This window comes from Sceloporus occidentalis, unplaced genomic scaffold (assembly GCF_023333645.1).
Source record: "Sceloporus occidentalis isolate IW3139 unplaced genomic scaffold, rSceOcc1.0.p SCAF_92, whole genome shotgun sequence".
Lineage (NCBI taxonomy): Eukaryota > Metazoa > Chordata > Lepidosauria > Squamata > Phrynosomatidae > Sceloporus > Sceloporus occidentalis.
The window spans coordinates 2,604,953-2,629,642 of record NW_028317072.1 but is presented as its reverse complement, the minus strand read 5'-3'; the positions used below and the strand labels follow the sequence as shown (position 1 = coordinate 2,629,642).

Sequence of the window (24,690 nt, the reverse complement as noted above, 5' to 3'; positions counted from 1 at the left end):
CGCACCGGCCTCCATCCCGTCGACATCCCGTAGGATTGAAAACCTCTATCGGGTCACTCCTTCGGCACCTTCTTGGCTCTCCAACCACCCTAAGCTTAATTCAGCTATCGTGGAAGGAGCCCAGTCCACCTTCGTTCCAAAGTCCTCGTTTTCTCCAGTCGACAAGGACAGCAAGAAACTGGATGGCCTAGCTAAGAAGTTTTATGCTTCAGCGGCCCTGGATTTGAAGGTGGCTAACTACGCGGCCTGCATGGGGGCCTACGTGCAGTACCTCGTAGAGAAGATGGACACCACCATCGCTGACCTGCCGGATGACAGGAGGCGGATGATGTCTGTACTCAGGAATGAAATCCACCTGATAGGCGGACAGCAGATCATCTCCGCGAGGCACTCGACGGACTGTGCATCAAAGGTCCTCTCTGGCTCCATAGCCCTCAGGCGATACGCGTGGCTCCGGTCTTCGGACCTCACTCCACAAGCGAAGGCGGCCATAGAAGACATGCCCTTTGACAACTCGGGCTTGTTTCACCGGGACACGGATGAGAAACTCAGCTTCCGTTATAGGATGAAGACTGCTGCCAGAAAACACGGTATGTCATCCTCCGCTTCCAAGTCCCCCAGGCAGAGGTACACTAGTCAGCGCCCCTGGCATCCAGGCGGCCACTACCGCTTCCAACCACAGGACCGTCCCTACCATCAGGACACTCGGCCTCAAGGCCAATCCTCCCGGTCACCTGCTCCTCCAACCGACGGGCGTCCATCTTCCCAGCCCAGATACCAACAGGGCTATAGGAAGAAGGAAGGCAGGGGCAAGAAGAGATTCTGATGGGTTCCGGCTCACCTCGTCATCTCCAACAGGCTGAGCCCCTTTTTTGACACCTGGGCCGCCATTACCAGTGACTCTTGGGCACTTAACATCATCCGTAGGGGCTATGCCCTAGAGTTTTCCCAGCTTCCACCAACTGGAGCTTTTGTTTCCACTGCCCCCTCGGACACCCTTCTTGACGAAGTGCGCATTCTTTTGGACAAAGGCGCTATTGAACCCGTCTCCCCCTCTGACTTCAAGCGCTGTTTTTTCTCTAGATACTTCACCGTACCGAAGAGAGACTCTGGCCTCAGACCCATAATGGATCTACGGGCCCTTAACAAATTTCTTATTTACAAAAGGTTCAGGATGGTAACCCTTGCTTCTATTTTACCACTCCTGCAGGAAGGCTACTGGTTCGTGACTTTGGACTTGAAGGACGCCTATTTCCACATTGCGATCCTGGAGGACCACCGGAGGTTCCTCGCCTTCGCCGTCGGCCAGAACGCCTACCGGTACCGGGTCCTTCCCTTCGGTCTTTCCACAGCTCCCAGGGTCTTCACCAAGTGCATGGCACCCGTGGTGGCGTACCTGCGTCAAAGAGGGATCACAGTCTTCCCATACTTGGACGACTGGCTCTTCACAGCGCCCTCCAAGGACATCTTACTCGGGCAACTCGAATTCACCCTATCCCTGCTGCAAGCACTGGGATTACAGGTCAACTTCGACAAGTCCAACTTGACTCCTTCCAATCGAATAGACTTTATAGGAACAACACTGGACTCTGTGCAGAGGAAGGCATTCCTTCCAGAGACAAGGTTTCAGACCCTCTGTACATCTCTGCAGCCCTGCCTCCGCCAAAGACGCCTTCAGGCCCGTGCCGTACAAATCGCCATGGGACACCTAGCCTCTACCACTTTCGTCACACCGTGGGCCAGACTGCGCCTCAGACCCATTCAATCTTGGTTTCTCTCCGTCTTCGATCCCGTCCGAGACACGGCTACCAAGTTGCTCACCATCCCGAGGACTGTACAGAGGTCTCTACGATGGTGGCTCCAATCCGACAACGTCTGTGTGGGGATGCCATTTCTACCTCCTCAGCCAGATCTCTCCCTGACTACGGACGCCTCCCTGCAGGGATGGGGCGCCCACACACTGGACCTTACAATAAAGGACAAATGGTCACCGGCGGAAGCTACTCTCCACATCAACGTCCTGGAAATGCTTGCCGTGGAGAAAGCACTCAGAGCCTTTCAGTCGGTCCTCGCGGGCAAGGTGGTACTTCTTCTCACCGACAACACCACCGTCATGTACTACCTCAACAAACAAGGTGGTACAAAGTCGAGGACTCTGCTGTCAGTCACCATCCGCATTTGGGAATGGTGTATAGAACACAAGGTTCTGCCGCAATGCATCCATCTGCCCGGCGACCAGAACGACCTTGCAGACCATCTCAGCAGGTCACCTTCCACTTGCCACGAGTGGAGACTGCATCCAGAGGTGGTGTCCCGACTCTTCAATCGCTGGGGAACCCCCCTCCTCGACCTGTTTGCCTCCCGGCTGAACGCCCACACTGCGAGATTTTGCTCACGGTACAGAGAGCTAAGATCGGAAGGGGACGCCTTCCAGCTCAAGTGGACTCAGGGCCTCCTGTATGCCTTCCCTCCGTTTCCTCTGATCACACGGGTCCTCTCGAAGATGTTGGCAGACCACACGGACGCAATCCTGATAACCCCGTGGTGGCCCAGACAGCCTTGGTTTGCTCCGCTCCTTCAACGGGCGCAAGATCATCTCCGCTTGGAGCACCGGCCCGACCTGCTATCTCTCCACGACGGACAAGTCCACCATCCTGAGATGCAATCTCTCCCATTGGTAGCATGGAGGATACGATCCTGAGGACACTTCCATCCGGTGTACAGGATATCATTAAGGCAGCACAGAGACCATCCACACAGAGGTCCTATGCCTACAAATGGGATAGGTTCCTAACCTTTCTACAAGCAAAGGACATTCCACCATCCCGTGTCTCCATCCCGATAGTCCTGGAATTCCTTATGGCTTTAACAGGCGCAGGTCTCTCCTTGAGCTCTATCAAGTGCTACCTGTCAGCCATTTCATCTCACTACCTATTTCAGGACAAACCTTCTCTGTTTGGGGATCCTCTCATAAAGAGGTTCCTTAAGGGATTCAACAATTTGCATCCACCGATTCTAGACCCTACACCGCAGTGGTGTCTAGACACCGTCCTGGCACATTTGGTATCCAAGCCCTTTGGGCCCTTAGCTACCACGGACCTGAGACTCCTGACTTGGAAGACGGCCTTTCTGGTAGCCATCACGTCAGCCCGCCGAGCTGGTGAACTGTGTGCCCTAAGGATGGACCAACCCTTCCTTCGTTTCCATAAGGACAAGGTGGTGCTCCGTACAGACATCACTTTCTTGCCTAAGGTGGTGTCTGCCTTTCACATCAACCAGGACATTGTTTTGCCGACTCTGGTTCCCAATCCGACCACAGACTCTGAGCGCCAACTCCATGCCCTGGATGTCCGCAGGGCGCTGGCATTCTATTTGAACAGGACTGCCGCTTCCAGGCGTTCAGAGAGGCTTTTTGTGTGTTACTCCGAAGCTAAGAAGGGGCTGCCGGTGTCACCGCAGAGGTTTTCCAAGTGGGTGGCCAACACCATCCACCTTTGCTACGAACTGGCAGGGAAGCCTCTACCAGGTCGGATTAGAGCCCATGCAACTAGGGCGGTAGCCGCATCCTCAGCTTTTTTGACCGGGATCCCCCTTGAGGATGTGTGTAAGGCAGCTGTCTGGTCCCAGCCATTGACATTCATTAGACATTATAGGCTGGACGCAAGGGCCAGGCATGATGCAGCCTTTGGGAGGGCAGTGTTACTTTCTGCCATGCATTAGACCTGTTGCACTGTTAATAAATAACACAGTTGTTTGGTTTACATACTTTATTGGTTATGCGATTTATTGGTTATTGACACTCCCTCCTCCACTGACTACAGCTCGCTAGTCTAAACCCATTTGTGTGATTCGCAGAGACCACGAAGAAGAAGAACAGGTTGCTCACCTGTAACTGTGTTTCTTCGAGTGGTCATCTGCGAATTCACACAAACCCGCCCATCCATCCCCTCAGTGTCTGCTCATTTGACAACGCTTGTTGCCGCGCTGATTAGCGGCTCATTCGGAACTGAAGAGGAGCGGGCCACCAGGGGCCTTATATATGGGTGGGCGGGGCTACCGCCAAAAAGTTGCAGAAAGATACATTGCTTTCTGCCTGGAGATTCTAGAAGTTTCCGAGGATTGCTGCGCAGGCGCAGAATAAACCCATTTGTGTGAATTCGCAGATGACCACTCGAAGAAACACAGTTACAGGTGAGGAACCTGTTCTTATCTGACACTCCAAACTGTGAGATGACCATTAAATTCCTCATAGCTCTTTTGTCTTTTATGTCATACTTACCATGTTCATTCTGTTCCACAGTAGCAAACACATAAAATGTAGCCTCAGTGCATGGTGATATGAACTCAAATGCAGTCATGTCCAGGAGCCCTACTGGCTTTATGTTAGTGGAATGTGTAAATATGTGTTGAGAAATGTGCATATGTCTTTTATACTTTGGACAACCAATGCAAACATAGGAAATATGATTGCTATATAAAGCCACCCTGAAAAAAAAGTTTAAATATTGCAAGCTGCTTAATTGTTCAGATGTTGTTTATTGGATATGTTGCCCATTATTGCTGTATATCAAAACCAGCATATCTCTGACAGTGGCTGTGATTATAAATTTACTTGCATGCTGTTGTGCAATATGGATAGGAAGGAGCATTCACTGTTGCTGAATCTCTTGCAAAATCATGACATCCAAGGTTTTTCCCATGAAATTTCAGAAGTAGTTATCTAAACCACACTCAGAGCTACCTAATCTCATGATAAAGATGCTCAGCTTAAATAAAAAAAAGTCTCCATAAGATACTCAGAAATCTGGTGATTCATATGTGAAACATTGTTCTTTGAATATAGACTTCCAAGTAAGGTTGCTATGGTCATTAACTTCTCTTTGACATTTACTAATAACTAATCTTATTCTTGCTCTGTCATTATGAACTAACCAGAGCTTTGAAAGTTACTTTTTAAATATGAGAATTTTGATTGTTTAACTCGTTGCTCATTACTCATTTGTTACCACTGATATTGAAAAAAATGGCTTGTAACTTACCATGTTACTCTTTGTCTTGCCATTGCCTTTACGTTTGTTGCTTTTTAAAAGAAATCTACTGTATATTCAAATAAGAACATGCTAGGACACACCTTGGAAACGTGCGAAGAAAATATGTAATAAGAAAAAGTAATGAGTGTGTGCTGCTTGTTACGTTTTGGGGGAATGATATTACAGTGCGCCTGTGCCATACGTGGCTTCCTGCTTATGCGGAAGCCACGCAACAATAAAAACAATAGCATGCGTGCCCACACCTGCTGCACCACCACCATGTGCACATGCCCCGTTGTTTCCTATGGGTTGTGAGCATATGCGGATTTTCCCTTACGTGGGGATGTCCGGAACAGATCCCCCACGTAAGGAGAGGGCCCACTGTACTATATTACGTTATTTGTACAAAAAAGTCCTCATTAAGTTGAGCAGTAATATGCCATAGTTATTTATAACATCCCATGTCCAAACTTTGGAACTTTCTGTTGTGTTGCTAGTTGGAGCACATGTATTTTCTCTCCCTGGCTTGCCTAACTCCAACCTTATTGTGTTTGTAAATGTAATAATATGAAGAATTATTATGATGCAAGTGTGGGATCAAAAACAGCAGGATTGTTATAAAGCTTTTACACCTGTAAAGCATTCTCTACTCAGAGGATACATGAGAACCTGTGGAATGGAGCTAGGAAATATGTTTCTGGTTTTTCAAAAGTAAGGGTGTTGGGTAGTAAGCCAACTGTTATATGGCTGAGTATACGTATTGCTTTTTTTATTAAGAAAGCCTTCCTATTAGCCTTTAATAACTACCACTTCTCTGGATTTGGTAACACCACAGCTGCAGACATTACTTTGCTTCAAAACAATTTGGTCTCTATTGATGCCAGACGGGAATGAAGAAGCTACTGAAGGGTGAAACAGACCACCCCCAAAGCCACTCCTGAGAAAGCTGGATTAGGGCTGCAGCAACCACATGCCATAGTCTCAATCCACCTTTTTGCTGGCCCAAATAGAAGCAGCAAATAGCCACTGCTTTCTGTGCTGGCAAAAAGCCAGCTTTTCTGCCCCACCATAGAGAGAAGTCAGCTTTCGGGCACTCCAGTTGTCCAGAAGCCAGCCCATGTGTGGACACCTGGACGGCGTGAAGTGTGATTAGCTAATAAATATTATAGACTATTTAGCAACAATGGTAGACTCAGAGATCTCCTCCAAAAACACTGTGCTCTGAAGCTGCCCTGATGCCGGTGCAAAGGGGAAGTCTGTTTCGCCCCTGAGTCAGAATGGCAGATGAAAGCACATAGAATTATGAAGTTATTCTGTGATTCTGAAAAGTGCTTTCAGTTAAAGCCAATTGGAAAAAAAAATCACCCCAGTTCCGTATATAAAAATTTTCTTGGGGACAGAATTTGATGGATTAGTCATGTCAGAAGACATGCAGGTAGTATTTCTCATCTGTTGTGCTTGAACATATCCAGTCCAATATTTAACCATACATAATCTGAAAAACATCTTACTGATTTCCATAGGATTTATTTATTAAATATATATACCTCTCTTCATAACAAAGGGCAGAGCAGTTTACAAATAAAAATACAAATGAAAGCACAAATACTAATCACATACGATTAAAATTCTAAAAAATATATATTCCATCATTGATTAGCTAATAAATATTATAGCAACAAATATATATTAGCAACAGTGGTAGACTCGGAGGTCCCTTCCAGATATTTACAAAAGGGCTTGAAAGCCTGAATGAAAAAGCACATTTTAAGTAACCAGCAGAATTTAGCTGTTTAAAGATGCCTGCCACAACCTTCAAAAGCAGGAGGTTCCAAAATGAAGAGCCACAATGAAGAAAATCCTTGCTGTGAAATAACTGCTTCATGAGCATTGCCCTTAAGTGGCACCACAAATGTGACTACAAATGTGATCTCAAAGACTTGGGTGGTATATACCTGAAGAGCTCAAATACATTAAGAAGTACTCGGGCCTTTAAGGCATTGTAAATCAGCATAGGTATCATGAAGTAGACCTGGGAGTCAATAGGCAGCCAGGACAAATAGCAGAGCATGTGTGTTACTATTCTTGTTTTGAATGATGCCAGCTGAAGCATCCAAACTGTTTTTGTGATGTAGTTCCATATCAGGTATATGATAGGACTCCTAATGCAGGGTTTCCCAATAGGTGCGCCTAGGAATATAGCTATCATGAATTAGGAAGAGATGGAAGTGGCCATTAGTTCAGCTGCCTGACAGGCAAGGATACACAGGTGAAGCACTCCGGAGAGATAGTCATCAAATCTCTGTTTAAAAATCTCCAGAGAGAGATAGAGTCTACCAACCTCTGGAGCAGTCTATTCTGCTGTTAAACAATTCTCACCATCACTTTCTTTCTAACATTTACATGGAATCTCTTCTTATAATTTGAATCCATTGGAGCAGCAGAAAACAAGCTTTTACCATCTTTTACATGACATCCCTTCAGACAATGATTATCATATCACCTCCCAATCTTCTCTTCTCCATGCTAAATATACCCAACTCCTAAGCCTTTTCTCATAGAGCTTTGTTTCCAAAGGTTTTGATTGCCCTCTTTCAACCACTTTCCACATTGTCAGTATCCTTCTTCAACTGTGGTGCCCAGAACTGGACACAGTATTCCAGGCGAGTCCAATCAAAGCAAAGGAGAGAGGTAGTATTACTCTGTTTTGTCTAGACAGTATACACTTGTTGATGCAGACTATAATCGCATTGGCTTTTTTGGCCATTATATCACATGCTTAGCTTGTGGTCCGCTATGCCCCCAGATTCTTTTTGTCTTTTGTTCAGCCAGGGTTACCCAGCATATATTTGTGCATTTCACTTTCCTACCTAAATGGAATAGATTACATTCATCCCTGTTGCAGTTCATTTTATTGCTTTTGGCCCAGCTGTCCAATCTGTTAAGGTAATTTGGAATTCTGATCCTGCCCTCTGGATTATTAGCTGTCCCCCATAATTTGGTATCATTTGCATATTTGATAAGTGTGCCCTCTGTTCCATCATTCAAGTCATTTGTCAAGTTATTGAACAACAGCAGACCTAGGATAGAACTCTGAGGCACTCTGTTAGTCAGAACTCTCCAGAATGGAGACAAACCATTTCTAAGTACTTATTTGGATTTTACCAGGATTACTGTATTTGGTAGGTTAAGTAGGTAGGACATGATTTGACTGACGATGATGGTAGAATGGGAAGAGTGGTGATGGGTTGTGATGGTGAATGATGACAATGTAAGATATATGATTGAAATTATTGTAATATGGTTGAATGATTGAATAAAATAAAATTATTTAAAATAATAAAATAAAAAATAAACAGCATACCTCCAAAGTGACCAGAAGCAGCTTTATTTTGGCCTGGCTGTTTGGACCCCAAGATACCCATTGTGGATGTATCCCTGATGCTACTGTCAGACTTGGAATTGTGGACATTAACACAGGCTATCATTAAAAAGGGTAGAAGCATTTGGAATATGGATTTATCTTAGGATGTTGAGAATTTCCTGAACTGAGAAGGTGATCAATAAAAGTATAATATTTTAATCATAAAATGGGAAATGAAAATATATAAATTGTTACAGTTGAATATTCAAGGTAAAATAAATGTGTAAAGAAGCATAAGAAAAAGAACTCTATGGCTGTAAAATCTTAGAAAATGGTTTGGATGGAATAGAATATCTTTGAATACAGCAACCACATTGAAGAACTATTTAGCCTTGATGATGTCCAACCGCTAGTTACAGGAGGAAGACAGATAAGGAGAATCATAGAATCATGGAGTTGCAAGGGGCCCTGTGGGCCATCAGGTCCAACGCCTTGCTTAGTGCAGGTTCGCAAGCTAGAGCATCCCCAGCAAGTAGCTGTCCAGCCTCTTTTTGTAGATACCCAAAGAAGGAGAGCTCACTACTTCTCTAGGCAATTGGACCTCTTGCCAAACTGTTTTCACTGCCAAGACCTTCTTTCTAATGTTGGATCACAATCTACCCTCCTGTAATTTAAACCCATTAGAGCTAGTTCTATCTTCTGAGGCAGCAGAGAACAAAATGCACCCTCCTCTTTGTGACACTCCTTGAGGCATTTTAAGAATGTAATCATGTTACCCTATAATCTTTACCAAGTTGAACATACTTAGCTTCTTCAACCTCTCATGTTTTATTCTCCATACCTCTTATCATTGTTGTGGTCCTTCTCTGAATTTGCTTCAACCTGTCTGTATCCTTCTGAAAATGAGTCATCCAGAACCGAACACAGTACTACAGATGAGGCCTGACCAGCATGGAATATATTGTTAGTTTTACTGTGGCTCACTCAGCTTCTCCTCTAGAACATACATCCTTGTGTTTAGAACTTGCTTTTGGACAGATGTTTAAACTATCATCCTTATTTTCTCCAAGGAATTATTTAAAACCCCTCTTGCTCAGATTCACTGTGCTTTTGCTAAAGACATTATTCCTGGTCTTCATGAGATGTAGCCCATCTGTAGCCAATAGTCCCTTGTCTAGGAAATGAAGATAATGATCCTAGAAGCCAGACTTCTCCCATCAACACTATCTGCATAGCCAATCATTCACCTGCAATATCTTTCTTTGCCTGTGTGGTTCTCTACCTTTCAGAATTGGCAAGAATACCACTTGTGCCTCAAAGCTTTTCATTTTCCTGCCCAGGGCTTCATAGTCAGAAATGATCTACTCAGAGGTGTCATCTAGAGTGTCATTGGTGCCCAAATGAATCAGAAGAAAGATGTACTTGCTCTGTGTTCTTGATATGGTCTGGCAACATGTCAGTGACATCTTAGATACGTACATGTGCCAAGAAGACAGCATGTGTCCTGATTCATCGTGTCTAGCTGGTATACAGTTCCCTCTATACCTTTGAGCAATGAATCCTCATCACCAGGACCTATCTTTTCTTGCTGTTGATGGCTAGAGAAGACCCCCTCAGCAAAACCTTATATCACAGAATCATCAGTTTTGATTTATTATTTGTAGCTTTGAATAAATCATATTTTCCCCTTACCAGATTTCAGTGGACAGACATTATCTCTTTCTTAATAGTTTTGTCTCAATAAATCCTCATTGGTTGTTTTGAGAGTCTTCTCCATGTCCACCTACTTATTGTGCATGCTGCTCTTTGAGCTACATGAAAAGCTCATAAGGATTCATTCGCACAGACTACTGTGAAACTGAGAGGAAAAATCTGAAAGAGAGGTAGGAGGAGGATTCCAGTGGAATGTCTGGAAAGTGAGGAGGGAGAGACATGTATATAGAGGAAAGGAAAAAGCTGTTTGTCTTCACTATGAGAAAATAAATGTCTCTAAGGACAAAACTACTAATTGCCCATGGGACAACTTTCTAATGTGACGGTAGCTGGGGATGAGCGCCAGTGGGTTCATGCGTCATCCCAAGAAAACTTTTTTTTTACTTTTCTTACTCTGTTCCTATTTAGGGTGGAATTCTTAAAAATAGTAATGCAAATTCAAAAACAAAACCATATCATTGTCCATATTGCTAGTAGGAAGGAGCTGTGGTGTGGTTTGCATTTAAGTTATTTCTGACTTATGGGGACCCTAAGGTGAGCCTAACACAGGGTTTTCATGGCAGGTTTCTTCAGAGGGAATTTGCCAATGCCATCCCCTGAGACTGAGGGACTGTGACTTGCCTGACATCATCCAGTGGGTTTTCATGGCCGAGCCAGGATTCAAATCCTGCTTTCCTAGAGTCATAGTCCAACACTCAAACTACTACACCACACTGACATAAGTTGGGAGAAAATGGCTTGCAATAGCTCTGCATTGTAGATCATACAGGATCCTGCAAATCAGCCTCTTAGGGATCTGTAGCACTGTTGTCCAGTAGCATGGGACTCCTAATGCAAGTTGGCGGATAGTTAGAAGGTGAGAGGGTATAATAACCATGCAGTATTTTTCTGTTGCTTTTATCCTCACGTTATAATTTTAGGCTGAGAGAGTACAGTCACCATGCAGTATTGTTCACTGTTATACCCTCATTAGAATTGGAAGGACTGTGCTGAGAAAGAGAACAGTACAGCAGCCTGGTAGTGTAGGCCATCATTAACATTAACAGAGGTAGGGCTGAGGTTGGTTTCGATTTCCAATGAAAAATTCTCCTTTCTTCTCAGTTTTTTGGCACGGTACAGACTTCCCAAAAAGGGAGGCCTACTGGCGCCTGTTTTTTCTCTGTAGTAAGCCACAGCCGCCAAACTGTGCGGCTTCCCTGCAGAGGAAAAAGAACCCGCAAAATGTGGATTTTTACCCTGCTGCAGTGGCGTAGCGAGTGCGCCACTGGCACACTCAGTACGTAAGCACTGTGCAGACACCATGCGACATTTACATAACAATGGCGGCACCCATGTATACAGGGTGCCACCATTGTTACACCCTCGTCACGTGTGAGGGTTGCAGGGCATGTGGGCCCTCCACCTCCAGTAAACCCTAGCACGTGATGAGAGCGTCACAAAAGGGCCATCTGTATAACAATTTTTAGTCTATTTTATCTACCCCCTCTGACCTCAGCTCTCCTCAGATCAAATCAAGCACTATTTACATGCAGATGGTTCTTGTTCCATTGACTTGATATAATCTGAATGCACTTTTAAATGTTCACTAGGCAACATAGGTTAAATTAAATATAAAATCAACTTATTTTTTTAAAAGACAGATCAAAATGGCCTAACAAAATCCTCAATTCCGTGTGTCTTGCTCTTCCTTCATCTCTATTCTGTTTGTACAAGAGCATCTTGTACTTGTCCTCTTACTTTTTTTGGATCTTTGTTTCCTACTTTTGAAAATGGAGGGCTGGTATACAGCGGTTATTGTAGAGCAGAGGTGGGGAACCTCTGACCATCCAAGTACTGATGAACTATTACTGTCATAATCCTTCATCACTGCATAGTGGCTGTACCCGATGAGACCTGGAATCCAATAGCATCTGAAGAGCTATAGTTTCCCCATTCCTATTATAGAGATTAAACAGACAAATAAAAACCTAGTATGTTTGATGCAAAGATGAGGCCCATTTGCCTTTTGGCTGCCTTCCAATTTTAAATTGACAATTTATTGAATTAAAGAATGTATGTGCATATTCACATGTGAATATGCTTCCTTATACTCTTAGGTATGAACATGCCACTAGGATATATGTCCCCACAGACAGAGAAGCATGAAAATTGTAGTGTGTGCATATAACAGCATGTACATTTTTCTTTCCTTTACTATCAGCTCTTTTCAAATGTACATAGTGCATTAGAAAAAAAATGGACTTCTACAGTGCTTAACTTCCATAGCTTAATGGAATCTGTTGATAGAAATGAAAGTGGGAGAATAGCTTCTCTTTGTTTCTCATGTTGCTTTAATCTCCTCCCATAAACTCCCTTGAGGCAGGCACAACTAGTTTCCCTTAGAAATCTCACTAGGCTCACAGAGATCAGGGTGGAATGAAATTAGTGCAAGGCTTTTGAGGAGTCACATGATGCCTGAAATCTTAGAGGAGGTCTGATTCAGCCCACAATTTCAGAATGCCAATCTTTAACCACAGTGTAGCTACAGGCTGTTTCATTCTGTGATATCTTTTTTGGCTCTAATTCAAATGAAATCGTTTTTAAGTATCTCTCATACATAAAATATATATGCTATAAGTTACTGTAGTCATTTTCAAAATCTATTCTTTCAAGACTTCCATGTCTGTTTTAAGATACTAGTTTTAAATATTTAAATGGCCAAAAGTAGAAGAGAAAAGGATAAGTGGAAATTTTTTCCTTATGTTTTTCCTCCTGTTTTTCATGATGAACTGTTCCGTTTATTGTCACAGTCATTTCTAGCAATGAAAGAAATAGTAAACTGAAATGCAGTTTTACACTCTGTATTAATAGAGATGATCATTTAATCTATACCTCTTAACTCTGTTGCTGAGCCAAGGGGAAGCAAAAACCATTTCTACTCTGAATAATGGAATCAGACTTTAACAGATGCCCCAAAAATGAAGAAAGAAAATAACGTTCAGAGAAATATAAAGGGCAGGTGCAAAAAACAAATGACCAGGTGCACTAAAGAAGCTTTATAAAAGTGTTTTTCCTCCTTTGAGGCCATAAATTACTAATACAACTAAAGGAAAGCAGTTTGTCTGATATTTGTACCCAAGTAATTCTTGTGAAACTATTTGCAAGACTGTTTTTGAGGTCTTCTGGAATTATCCAATATTATTGAAAGAACTGGAATGAATGAAAAGTAGGGTGTAAAACAGGAATCTGAGCTGCAGGCAAAAAAATTATCAAAAGTTTTTATTCAGACTTCAATAGGCCAGCCTAGGAAATAAGAAAGTTTGCTTCCCTACAATGTCTCATTTCTTTTTCCACAGTTGCATTAGGTCGTAATCAGCCCCTGAAAAAGGAGAAACCAAAATGGAAAAGTGATTATCCAATGACAGACGGACAGCTGCGCAGCAAAAGAGATGAATTTTGGGACACAGCACCTGCTTTTGAAGGCCGCAAAGAAATCTGGGATGCCCTGAAGGCTGCAGCACATGCATTTGAGAACAATGACCATGAACTAGCACAAGCAATCATTGATGGTGCAAACATAACATTACCTCATGGTAAGTTTGTCCAGAAATGACTGTCAATATCATAATGCCTTTAAACAAATCATACTGTCAATTTTGGTTATGGTTCTGCTTATTGCATGTCAAAAGGTATACTTTCAAGCTGGAGAAAGTACACTAAAGGAGAACAAAAATGATCAATATTGCCACAGCTTCCCTATAGAGGTTGTTGGGGCTTTTTTAAAATTACCAAAAAGGAGGGGGGGGAGACATGACAGAGGTGCATAGAATTAAATATGGCCTGAACAAAATAGATAGGGAGATTTTCTTCCCCCTGTACCACATGAGGTCATGCAGTTAAGTTGAATGGTAGAAGATTCAGGGGAGAAAAAAGTAAGCACCTCTTCCCATAGCATATTTTCAAACAGTGATATTTATTATTTGACAGTATAGTGGTGGCCATCAATTTAGATAACCTTAAAAGCAAATGTAAAGAATGCCAGGTAAGGTAAGGCTATCAATGCTAGCTTGCAGTTTCAGGGGTAGTATGCCTTTAGAGAATATAGAAAACACAAATGGTGCTGTTGCACTGAAGTTTTCATTGTGAGCTTCCCAGAGAGACAGCTGGTTGGCTGGTGTGGAAACAGCCCAAAGGCCTGTGTTCCTCCCAGCCTTGCATTGTTCTGTCTGGATGTACTGATTATTACCTCCAGTCTGGGATCACCCATCCAGATGCCAGTCTGGTGGTCCTGGACTGTTCCCAGCCAAAGGGGTTTTAAGCCAGTCTAAAGAAAACAGCTGTCTGTTGCAGAGTTTCCAGGCAACCCCATGGTGAAAGCCAGCAAACCAGACGGTTCAGCACTGCCCCTGGTTCCAGCACTACCTCTGCTACCTGCTGCGGCTGCCATGTCCATCCTGGAGACCCCCACCAAAGCCTCTGAGGTTGAAAGGGGGCACTTGACCACATGGGTGTAGCCAGTCGCCCCGTTCCTGCCCTTATGGCCCATGGCAGGAGCTTTCGGAATGGAAATGACAGCACTGGCAGATATGGAGAGCATGGTGGCAAAGGGTCCATCACGTGGCAATGGCCAAACATGTTGATACGCACCCATTTCTGCACCGGCCCACAGACTGACCTTCATTAGAACCAGGGCCCATCTGCTTAGGCCCCAATTGGGTCTTTGTTGTGATCCTGCACAACTGTCCTTGTTTTTTCAACAATATTGTATTCAAAATCTTCTCTGATTTTCTTCCATTAAAAATACTGCATCTAATGTAAATGTAATAATATAGTTTATTTGCTTTTTTGATAAACCATTACCTCAGCATAAAGGCTGTGAGAGCACTATACTTCTTCTTTAGAAAAAAATCAGTTTTTCTTACATATGGCATAGCATTAATTTATTCATTTTAGTTTTCTTGCCCTACCTTTTAAAAGATCTGTTGTGATGCATATCTGTTTGTGTGGCACACCACAGTTCTCCTAGATTAAAATCCAGAGGAAAATGCTGAAGCAAGGAAGAAAAACCAAATCTTTGTCTTTATTTTAAATACTTTATTTGGCTGAGACCTCACAACAGCGTTGTACTTGTAGCCGCAAAGAATGGAAAGCCTGACTGGATGACTGTTTGAACTTCTCAAACTGTTAAAGATATAGAAAGAGCAAAAATGAAAGGTGGCAGAAATCTGATCAAAATGTTGACCAGAACTCTTGGGTGTATTATGATCATCAATGCGGAAAAAAAAAAAAAGATGAAGTCAACAACAAAAACAAAAGATAGAAGAGACCTCTTCCGCAAGAGCCAAAAAAATCAAAGGAAATGTAACTTCTGTGTGTGTGCACATACACATACACAGAGAGAGAGAACTTCAAAGTCACCTGTTGACTTATAGGATTTCCTTAGGCAAGGAATTCTCAGAGGGGGTTTTGCCAGTTCCTTCCTCTGAAATATAGCCTACAGCACCTGGTATTGGCATTCTCCCATCCAAGTACTAACCAGAGCTGACCCTGCTTAGTTTGCAAGATCAGATAAGAATTGGTGCCTTTAGAGCATTTAGGCCATTAGATAGCCCATAATTTGGGGGGAAAGTGCAAAAGACAAATCATGCTTTGCTCCTTGCTTACCCTCTATATCAGTGACAGTAGTTCTTATCTACTGACCTGAATCCAATATATTGAAATTCAGAGCTCACAGAAGCACTGGTATTTTTATCTCCTGCTCCTCCCACGCTCTCTTGTGCTGGAAAGTTACTCCAGACAGAATTTGCTTTTTTTCAATCCTTAGAAAAATTGGGGGGGGGGGGGGCGCTCTACTATATCAGGAGCTGTAGGTGGTGCTCCACCTCCAACTTGTGCCCACTGCAGCACTTCTACAAACACTATGACCAATTCAAATACTAACCAATGAGATTAAAGCTCCCATATCTTCACTTTAAAGTTTATGGTATGTTTCAAGAGTGAAAGAAGCCTTTTCATGCTCTGCTTCAGGAAATGTTTAGGTTTGGGACTGCAAGCCAGCCTTATATCTGATCTCCTCAGTGCCATGTAGAGGAGAAAGTTTTGGAAGAATGGAGAAAAGATGTCCTCGTTCCTGAAATGCCCCCTACCCCTCTGTCGGAGCCCAAATAGTGCTCCAAGAATTCTCATTAGAACTCTGGACAGGAGAACTGAGGGTATATTTGTCTGTTTTATAGGAGCCCTCTTTCTTTGTATTTGTTTGGAAGATAATCTTCCTTAATCCTATGTTATCTGTTTTAGAGTACAAAATAAAGCACAAAGAATATTGGTTGCTGCTCAGTGAAATATTCCATGGTATAGTAGGCCCTCTATATCTGTGGACTTGCCATCCGCGGATTCCAGCATCCACGGACAGAAAGCCGGGGGCAGAAGAGGAGGAGGAAGAGGCAGTGGCAAAGAGGAGGAGTAGGAAGCAGGAGGAAAACGAGGACAGAGGAAGGAGGGGTGGCGGCGGAAGTGCCAACGGGAGAGGGGAGGGGCAGGAGGAGTGGGCAGGTGAGATCGTGGGCAAGTCACACTCTCCCAGGATCAGAGGAAGGCCATGGCAGCCCCCCTCTAAACAAACCTTGCCAAGAAGACCCCGCAATGGATTCACTGTCTTAGGGTCGCCGAAAGTGAGGAAGGACTTGAAGGCACCCAACAACAACAGCAAGAACAAAGGGTGGTTTGGTATACCGTGATGGGGCTTTAGCTCCCGGGCCCTTCTTCCGTACACAGCTGGCGTTTTTCCCCTTCTCCTTCTCTTCAGTTGAGGCATGGCTGAGGCAGGCAGGTGTGCGCTGGTGGCTGGGTCACTCCCATCGCCTCCCTCCTTCCCTCCCTTTCTCTTTCTCTCTCCCCAGCCCTCTTTGATTGTCAGCGAGGGGCGAACGTGAAATTGGGCTTAAAGTATGGCAAGCCAGAGGGGGCGGACAGAGGAAGAAGAAGAAGCGCCTCCTGCCACCCACCACGGCAAAGCAGCAAAATAGATTTCAGGTGGCTGTGGGGGCAAAATTCCATTGTCTCCAATGGCAGTGTGGCCACGAGGTCACAACACCATTGAGGTCAATGGAACTTGAGCATCCGTGGATATTGGCATCCGTGGGGGAATCCAGAACGGATGCCTCGCAAATACCAAAGGCCCATTGTATTTCTCTTCAAAATGATATTACATAGTATTCATACGCCTTGATATTTAATATTATCCTATATGCTTGACTATAAGTAGACCTCAAGTATAAGTTGAAGGCACATTTGGGGGCCAAAATTAGGGATTTTGATATGACTTGTGGATGTCATGAGTAAAGCAGGAGACAGCTGAGCTGGGGAGAGGCTTGAGGGGCGAGTGCTTGCATTTCCTTCTCCTGCCCACCCTGGCTGTCTTCCAAGGGGCAACCAGACTGGGGAACAAGTTTGGGGGGGGTGAGTATTTGCCTTCCTTCCTCCTCCTCAGCATGGCTGTCCTTTTGGGAGAGAGCCAGACTGGGGAAGCTACCTTCTTCACCCATGTATAAGTTGACCCAGGTTTTTTGGGGGTCACTTTTTTGTAAATTTTTTTGACTTAATACACAAGTATATATGGTAGGCATTAGCACACTTCTGAAAGTTTGATGGGGGGGGGGATTATAAATATTTTAAATGTCTGAGGTACCAGTGTCTTTATCTCAGTGAACTCTGTGGATGCAAATTTATAATAATCTCAGAGGTAACTGTGTTTTTTACATCTTCATTAAGATCATTAAAGATTATTATTATTATTATTATTATTATTATTATTATTCCGCTTTTCCCCAAAGGAATCAAAGCGGATTCCAACAGTATAATTAAAACATCAAACAATTAAAAATTACAATTTTTAAAAAAACCCAAAACCCCAACCCTCCCCCCAGTCATAAAAACAGTGATCAGCCCATAAAAAGAGATTAAACATCCACATTTAAAACTGCCCAATAGGAATACACTAAAGATTTTGGGCAGATTAGCACAAGGGATGGGGATGGGGGGATAGTATCAATCAATTTTGATATCGGAACAATAGAGGTATCATTATGGGGGGAGGCAAATCTAATGGATCTAACCTACTCTGGAAAGGCCTGCCAGAAGAGATCCGTCTTAACATGGTAACATGGTGGATCTCGTCCGGCAGGTCATTCCAGAGCCTGGGAGCGGCTGATGAGAAGGTCCTCTGGGTCACTGCTGAAAGTCTGGTCTTCTTAGGTTGTAGCAGATTCTTCCCAGAAGACCGAAGTGTGTGGGGTGGATTGTATGGAAGTAGGCGCTCCCGCAAGCAGTCAGGACCCAAGCCATATAGGGCTTAAAAGGTTAGAACCAACATCTTGTACCTTGCCCAGAAACTGATAGGCAGCCAGTGGAGAGATTTTAGAACCGGTGTAATATGGGCAGTTCTGGATGTGCCCATGACCAGCCTGGCTGCCATATTTTTTACCAATTGAAGTTTCCAAACTTGGCACGATGGTAGTCCCATGTAGAGCGCATTACAGAAGTCAAGTCAAGAGGTTACCAGCGCATGTACTACTGTTTCAAGTTCTCCCTGCTCTAGGAAGGGGTGCAGCTGGCATATCAGCCGAAGCTGATAGCAAGTGCTCCTGACCATTGCATCCACCTGAGCTATCAGGTGAAGTGACGAGTCAAGGAGCACCCCCAAGCTGAGAACAGAATCCTTCAGGGGAAGTGTGACCTAGTTCAGGGGGTCAAGGGAAGGCTTTTTTAGAAGTGGTTTAATCACTGCCTCTTTGAGGCAAGATGGAAGGCAGCCTTCCCTGAAAGATGCATTATGTTTTTAGCAGCATCTTGATGGTATCTCCCCCCTGGATGGCCAGCCAAGACGGGCAAGGATCGAGAGAGCAAGTCCTCTTTTTCATACTCCCAAGGAGCTTGTCCACATCCTCTCTACTAAAATTGATCCAAAATAACAGTATAGGCGGAGGCGCTGGATACCTCTTTTGTCGCCTCTGTCGTAAGGCCAGCATCCAAATCAGCTGTTATCTGAGAGATTTTGTCTGCAAAGTAGTTATTAAAAGCATCACAGCAGACTTTTGTAGGTTCTAATAAAGAGCTCAGGATGGGGGGCACTTGAGTCAAGTCCCTTACCACCCTGAACAGCTCTGCTGGATGAGACTTCGCAGACGCAATACTTGCAGAATAAAAAGACTTCTTAGCTGCATCTATTGCCACTCCATAGGATTTAATGAAAATGCTATGGTGTATCATATCAAACTTGAGTCAATATTTCTGCCAGTGACGCTCTAGCCATTGTCCAGCCCACTTCATAATTTGGGGATCTTGAGTATACCACAAATTATGATTAGAGGCAGTTTGGAAAGGACACTTGGGAGCGATAGTATCTATAGCTCTGGTAAGATCATTGTTAACCAGAGCTTCAACAGAATCGCTGGCATTACCAACCATCAGACCCCCAAGGGCCTCTTGGAACCTAATGGGTTCCATCAACCTTCAAGGGTGGACCATTTTAATAGATCCTCCACCCCCAACGGGGGGAATAGTGGCCTTCAGCCCAACCTTGACCAGGAAGTGATCCATCCATGACAAAGCAGAGATATTAACTTTCTTTACCCACAGATATGCCTGTTCCGTACAGAAGATCACATCAAGAGTATGATCTGTGCAATGCGTGGGCTCAAAGACTATCTGGGAAAGGCCCATGTTTGTCATGGTGACCATGAATTCCAGAGCTGCACCAGATAGATTTGTTAAACCGGCCTCGAGGGGGATGTTGAGGCGGCCCAGGACTAGAAGCCTAGGTGACTCCAACAGCAGCTCTGAGACCAGTTGTGTCAGCTCATCTAGGGAGTCTGTTAAGCAACAGGGTGGACAGTAAACCAACAGAATCTCCAGACATTCCCTGATATTTAAGCTAAGGTACATATATCCGATGTGGTCCATCTTCCAGATAGGTATCCTGGCCAAAGCAAGATTGTCTTTATGGACCAAAGCCACTCCCCCCCCCCATCGCCCACATCCCCTTACCTGCTCACTGACGGTGCACCTTTTTACCTGAACATTTGCAAACTGTATTTCAAATGCATTAATCTTCTGAAAAGGACAAGGATGTGCATTTAGGGACTTTCAGATCAACTCTCCTTTGCATAGGCAGCAAGAAGTTGTTATACATAAATATGTTGATTTATTTAGTATCATTTTAATAGTTTAAAGTTAATTTTGAAGCTTATGATATAACACTAATCATATCAGCTGTTGGATAATGCCAACAATTTGTCACAGAAGTTAGGTGTGGTGATCTTACTAATAGTAACAATAGCAATAGTAGCTTCATTTATATACCGCTTCATACTGCCTAAGCAGTCTCTAAGCAATTTACAACTGTAAGCTAATTGCCCCCAACAAGCTGGGTACTCCTTTTAGTGACCTACGGAAGGATGCAAGCCTGAGTCAAGCTTGAGCTCTTGGCTGGTTTTGTGAGTGACTGGCTGCAATACAGACATTTAACCACTGCACCACCAGGGCATAGTACAGTCCGTCCTCGCCTTACGTGTGGGATCCGTTCCGGATCCCTCCGCGTAAGGTGAATTCCGCCTATGCTCGAGCCCCATTGGAAACAATGGGGCTCGTGCGCGGCAGCAGCGCGGGCGCACGCAGGGCACAACGGGCGCGCACACCCATTCAATTGAATGGGATGCGCCGCCCCTTCCGCCCCGTGCGCGCCCCGCGGCTTGAGCGCGTATGCTCAAGGCCGCGTAAGGCGCGCCCGCGTATGGCACGGGCGCGCTGTATAAGTCAGTTTAGAATCAGTTTGATGCTAATGAGCCTTCTTGGTAAATATTCTGATAGTACTAGTTTGTTCTATAAGAACTTACCTGTAATGTTGGAGCATGTGCACAAACAGTGTTACACACATTCCTATTTTATTGCTTTTGGGGGAATGTTGCTTGATTTTATCTGGTCTCGATCCACAGCATACCTTCAGTGACCACAGAGAGTTGCTTTGAAATTCAGCCCCTCCTTCCAAGTTAAACAGCAAGCACCAAGTGAGAGTGTTAAATTCAAGCACCAAGTGAAAGTGTTTTGCATAGGGGATAAAGCAGCCACATAAAATTCCTGAAAGAAAAATTTAGAATTGCCCCAAATAGTGATGATACTCTCAAAAGAAGAAGCTGCTTGTCCAAGATAACTGATGATAAAGGTCCAAAACACACTGCAGAAATAGTCCAGTTTGAGACCACTTTAACTGCCTTGGCCCAATGCTAGGGAATCCTGGGAATTGTAGTTTATTGTGGCACCAGAGTTCTCTGACAGAGAAGACTAAATGTCTCACAAAATGATGGTTTCCAGAATTGCCTTGCATTGAAGCAGGGAAGTTAAAATTAAGAGCTGGATCTGTGAGGGGATCCTTTGATGACCAAATTTACATTTCTATTGTTTAAAAATAATATTGGCGCAAAATGAATATTTGTTGTTTGTTGTTTTTAACTGCCATCAAGTCGATTGTAACTTGTGGTGGTCTTGTGGATGAGGCATCTCCTAGCCCAGTGATGGTGAACCTTTTAGAGGCCAAGTGCCCAAACTGCAACCCAAAACCCACTTATTTACTGCAAAATGCCGTGTGTCTCAGACTTTCTAGTAACAAACTCTGGCAAACTCTGTGCTGGGGCAATGGCACATGTGCCCACAGAGAGGACTCTGCCACCTCTGGCACGCATGTCATAGGTTCGCCATCACTGTCCTAGCCCCTCTGTTCTCCATTGCTCAGGTCAGGGGTCGGCAACCTACGGCCCGCGGGCCGGATGCGGCCTGCGAGCACTGTAGGACTGGCCCCTGGCTGAGCCTGCCGCTGATTGCCGCCGCCAGAGCGCTCCTTTTCCCCGCGCCTCTGGCCTCCCAGGGGGCGGGGGCAAGCGCTGGGGCCGCCGGAACACTCCTTCCCCCCGCCCCCTGGGATGGCCTCTGGGCTCCCAGGGGGCGGGGGCAAGCGCTGGGGAAGAAGGAGGAATGGAGGAGGAGGAGGGAGGAAGGGAAGAGGAAGGAGGAAGAAGAGGAGGAAGGAGGAGGAAGGAAGGAAGGAGCAGGAGGAGGAGGGAGGGAGGGAGGATGAAGAAGAGGAGGAAGAAGGAGGAAGGAAGGAAGGAGCAGGAGAGGGAGGGAGGGAGGGAGGGAGGATGAAGAAGAGGAGGAAGAAGGAGGGAGGAAGGAAGGAAAGAGCAAGAGGAGGAGGGAGGGAGGAGGAAGAAGAGGAGGAAGAAGGAGGAAGGAAGGAAGGAGGGAAGGAGCAAGAGGAGGAGGGAGGGAGGAGGAAGAAGGAGGAAGGAAGGAAGGAAGGAGCAGGAGGAGGAGGGAGGGAGGGAGGATGAAGAAGAGGAGGAAGAAGGAGGAAGGAAGGAGAGAAGGAGCAAGAGGAGGCGGGAGGGAGGGAGGATGAAGAAGAGGAGGAAGAAGGAGGAAGGAAGGAAGGAGCAAGAGGAGGGAGGGAGGATGAAGAAGAGGAGGAAGAAGGAGGAAGGAAGGAAGGAGCAGGAGGAGGAGGGAGGGAGGGAGGAGGAGGAGGAAGATGAAGACATGCAGTCTTTCTGAAGGTGAGACAGTGTGACTTTCCAAAGTGCATTTCTGTGTATTTTCAGTGCTTTCAATGCTGAAAGGTGTGCTTTTACAATGAGAGTGATAGTGATGGTGATATGTCAGTTTGTGGGACATGCAGTCTTTCTGAAGGTGAGACAGTGTGACTTTCCAAAGTGCATTTCTATGTATTTTCAGTGCTTTCAATGCTGAAAGGTGTGCTTTTACAAGGAGAGTGGTAGTGATGGTGATATGTCAGTTTGTGGGACATGCACTCTTTCTGAAGGTGAGACAGTGTGACTTTCCAAAGTGCATTTCTGTGTATTTTCAGTGGTTTCAATGCTAAAAGGTCTGCTTTAACAGTGAGAGTGGTTTCGGCCTTCCCCTTCGGCTGAAAGGGCCCCTTGGAGCCCTTTCGGCTGAAAGAAGGGGCGAAGGAGGAGAGGGCAGGTACATGCCTCCTCCTCCCCGCGGGGCTTTGGCAGCCCTGAGGTGTCTTTCGGAGGACACCTCAGGCCTGGCAAAGCCCCGAGGACAGGAGCTGGGGCCGCGCGCCTGTTGCTCCTGCCCCTCACGGGCCCTTACTGCTTCTCTGAGAGGCAGCTGGGGGCCACGGAAGGGCAGGAGGAGCAGGCGCGCGCCTGTCACCCCCTCTCCCAATCCCCTTCTAGCTGTCTCTCAGACAGCAGGAGGTTGGGAAAGGGAGCAGAGAAAGCCCTGCCCCCAGAGGGTGGAAGCTCCGCCCCTGGCACGCAGCCCCACCCCCAGAGGGTGGAAGCTCCACCCCCGGCACACAGTTCCGCCCCGGAGGGTGGAAGCTCCGCCCCCGGCATGCGGCCCCGCCCCCGGAGGGTGGAAGCTCCACCCCCGGCATGCGCCCCCGCCCCCGGAGGGTGAAGCTCCACCCCTGGCACGCGGCCCCGCTCCCGGGGGGTGGAAGCTCCCCCCCTTTTCAGCCCCCCAGTTGTCTCAGGGACAGCAACCCGGCCCCCAGCTCAAAAAAGTTGCCTACCCCTGGCTCAGGTCCTGCAAATTCAGGCCTGTGACCTTCCCAATTGAATCTATCCATCTGGAATGCAGTCTTCCTCAATTTCTTCTATCTTTCCTAGCATTATTGTCTTTTCTAATGAGCCATTTCCTCTTGTGATGTGGCTCATCAGATCATCTTGGCTTCCAGGGAAATTTCAGGCTTGATCTATTCAAGGACCCATTGGTTTGTCTTTTTGGTTGTCCACAGTATCTTTAGCACTCTTCTCCAGTACCCCATCTGAAATCAGTTGATTTTCTTTTTATCAGCTTTCTTCACTGTCAATCTGTCACATCTGTACATGGTGATGGGAATACAATGGCCTGGATGACTCTAACTTTAGTGCTCAGTTGTACAGTTAGCCCTCCATATCCAAGGATTTTTTATTCAAGCATCCACTGCTTGAAAATATTGAAAAAATGTATAAATTCCAAACCGCAAATCTTAATTTTGCAATTTTATATAGGGGGCACCATTTTACTATGCCATTGTATTTAATGGGACTTGAGCATCCACAGATTTTGTTATTCACGGGGATCCTGGAACCAAACCCCAGTAGATACAAAGGACCCACTGTATGTCATTATACTTTAGGCTCCTGTCTAGTTCCTTCATAGTTGTCCTTCCCATTCCCAGTACTCTTCTGATTTCTTGGGTGAAGTCTGATTCTGTACAATGTTTGATCCACAGTAAAATAACTTTTTAACTGTTTCAATTTCCTCATTGTCTAGATTGATTTTATGTAGATCCTCCATGGTCATTGTTTTTATTTTCTTGATATTCAGCCGTAAGCCTGCCTTTGCTCTTTCTTCTTTGACCTTCCTTAATAACTGTTCCAAGTCTGTAATATTTTCTGCTAATAGTATGATGTCATTTGCATATCAGATTGTTGATGTTTCTTCCTTTTATCATCACTCCTCCTTTTTCCAAGTCTAAGCCTGTTCTTTGTATTATATTTTCTGCATACAAGTTGAACAATAGGGTGTGATAGT

General features: G+C 45.1%; 1 protein-coding gene across 1 annotated transcript in view; it reads left to right on the top strand.

Moving 5' to 3' along the window:
* Positions 1 to 24,690, top strand: part of LOC149284480 (ubiquitin domain-containing protein 2-like) — a 102,400-nt gene that overhangs the window by 57,965 nt on the left and 19,745 nt on the right. Inside the window, exon 2 of the mRNA XM_089496708.1 lies at positions 13,443 to 13,679. Coding sequence (XP_089352834.1) covers positions 13,443 to 13,679 — 237 coding nt within the window. The remainder of the gene's footprint in view (positions 1 to 13,442; positions 13,680 to 24,690) is intronic.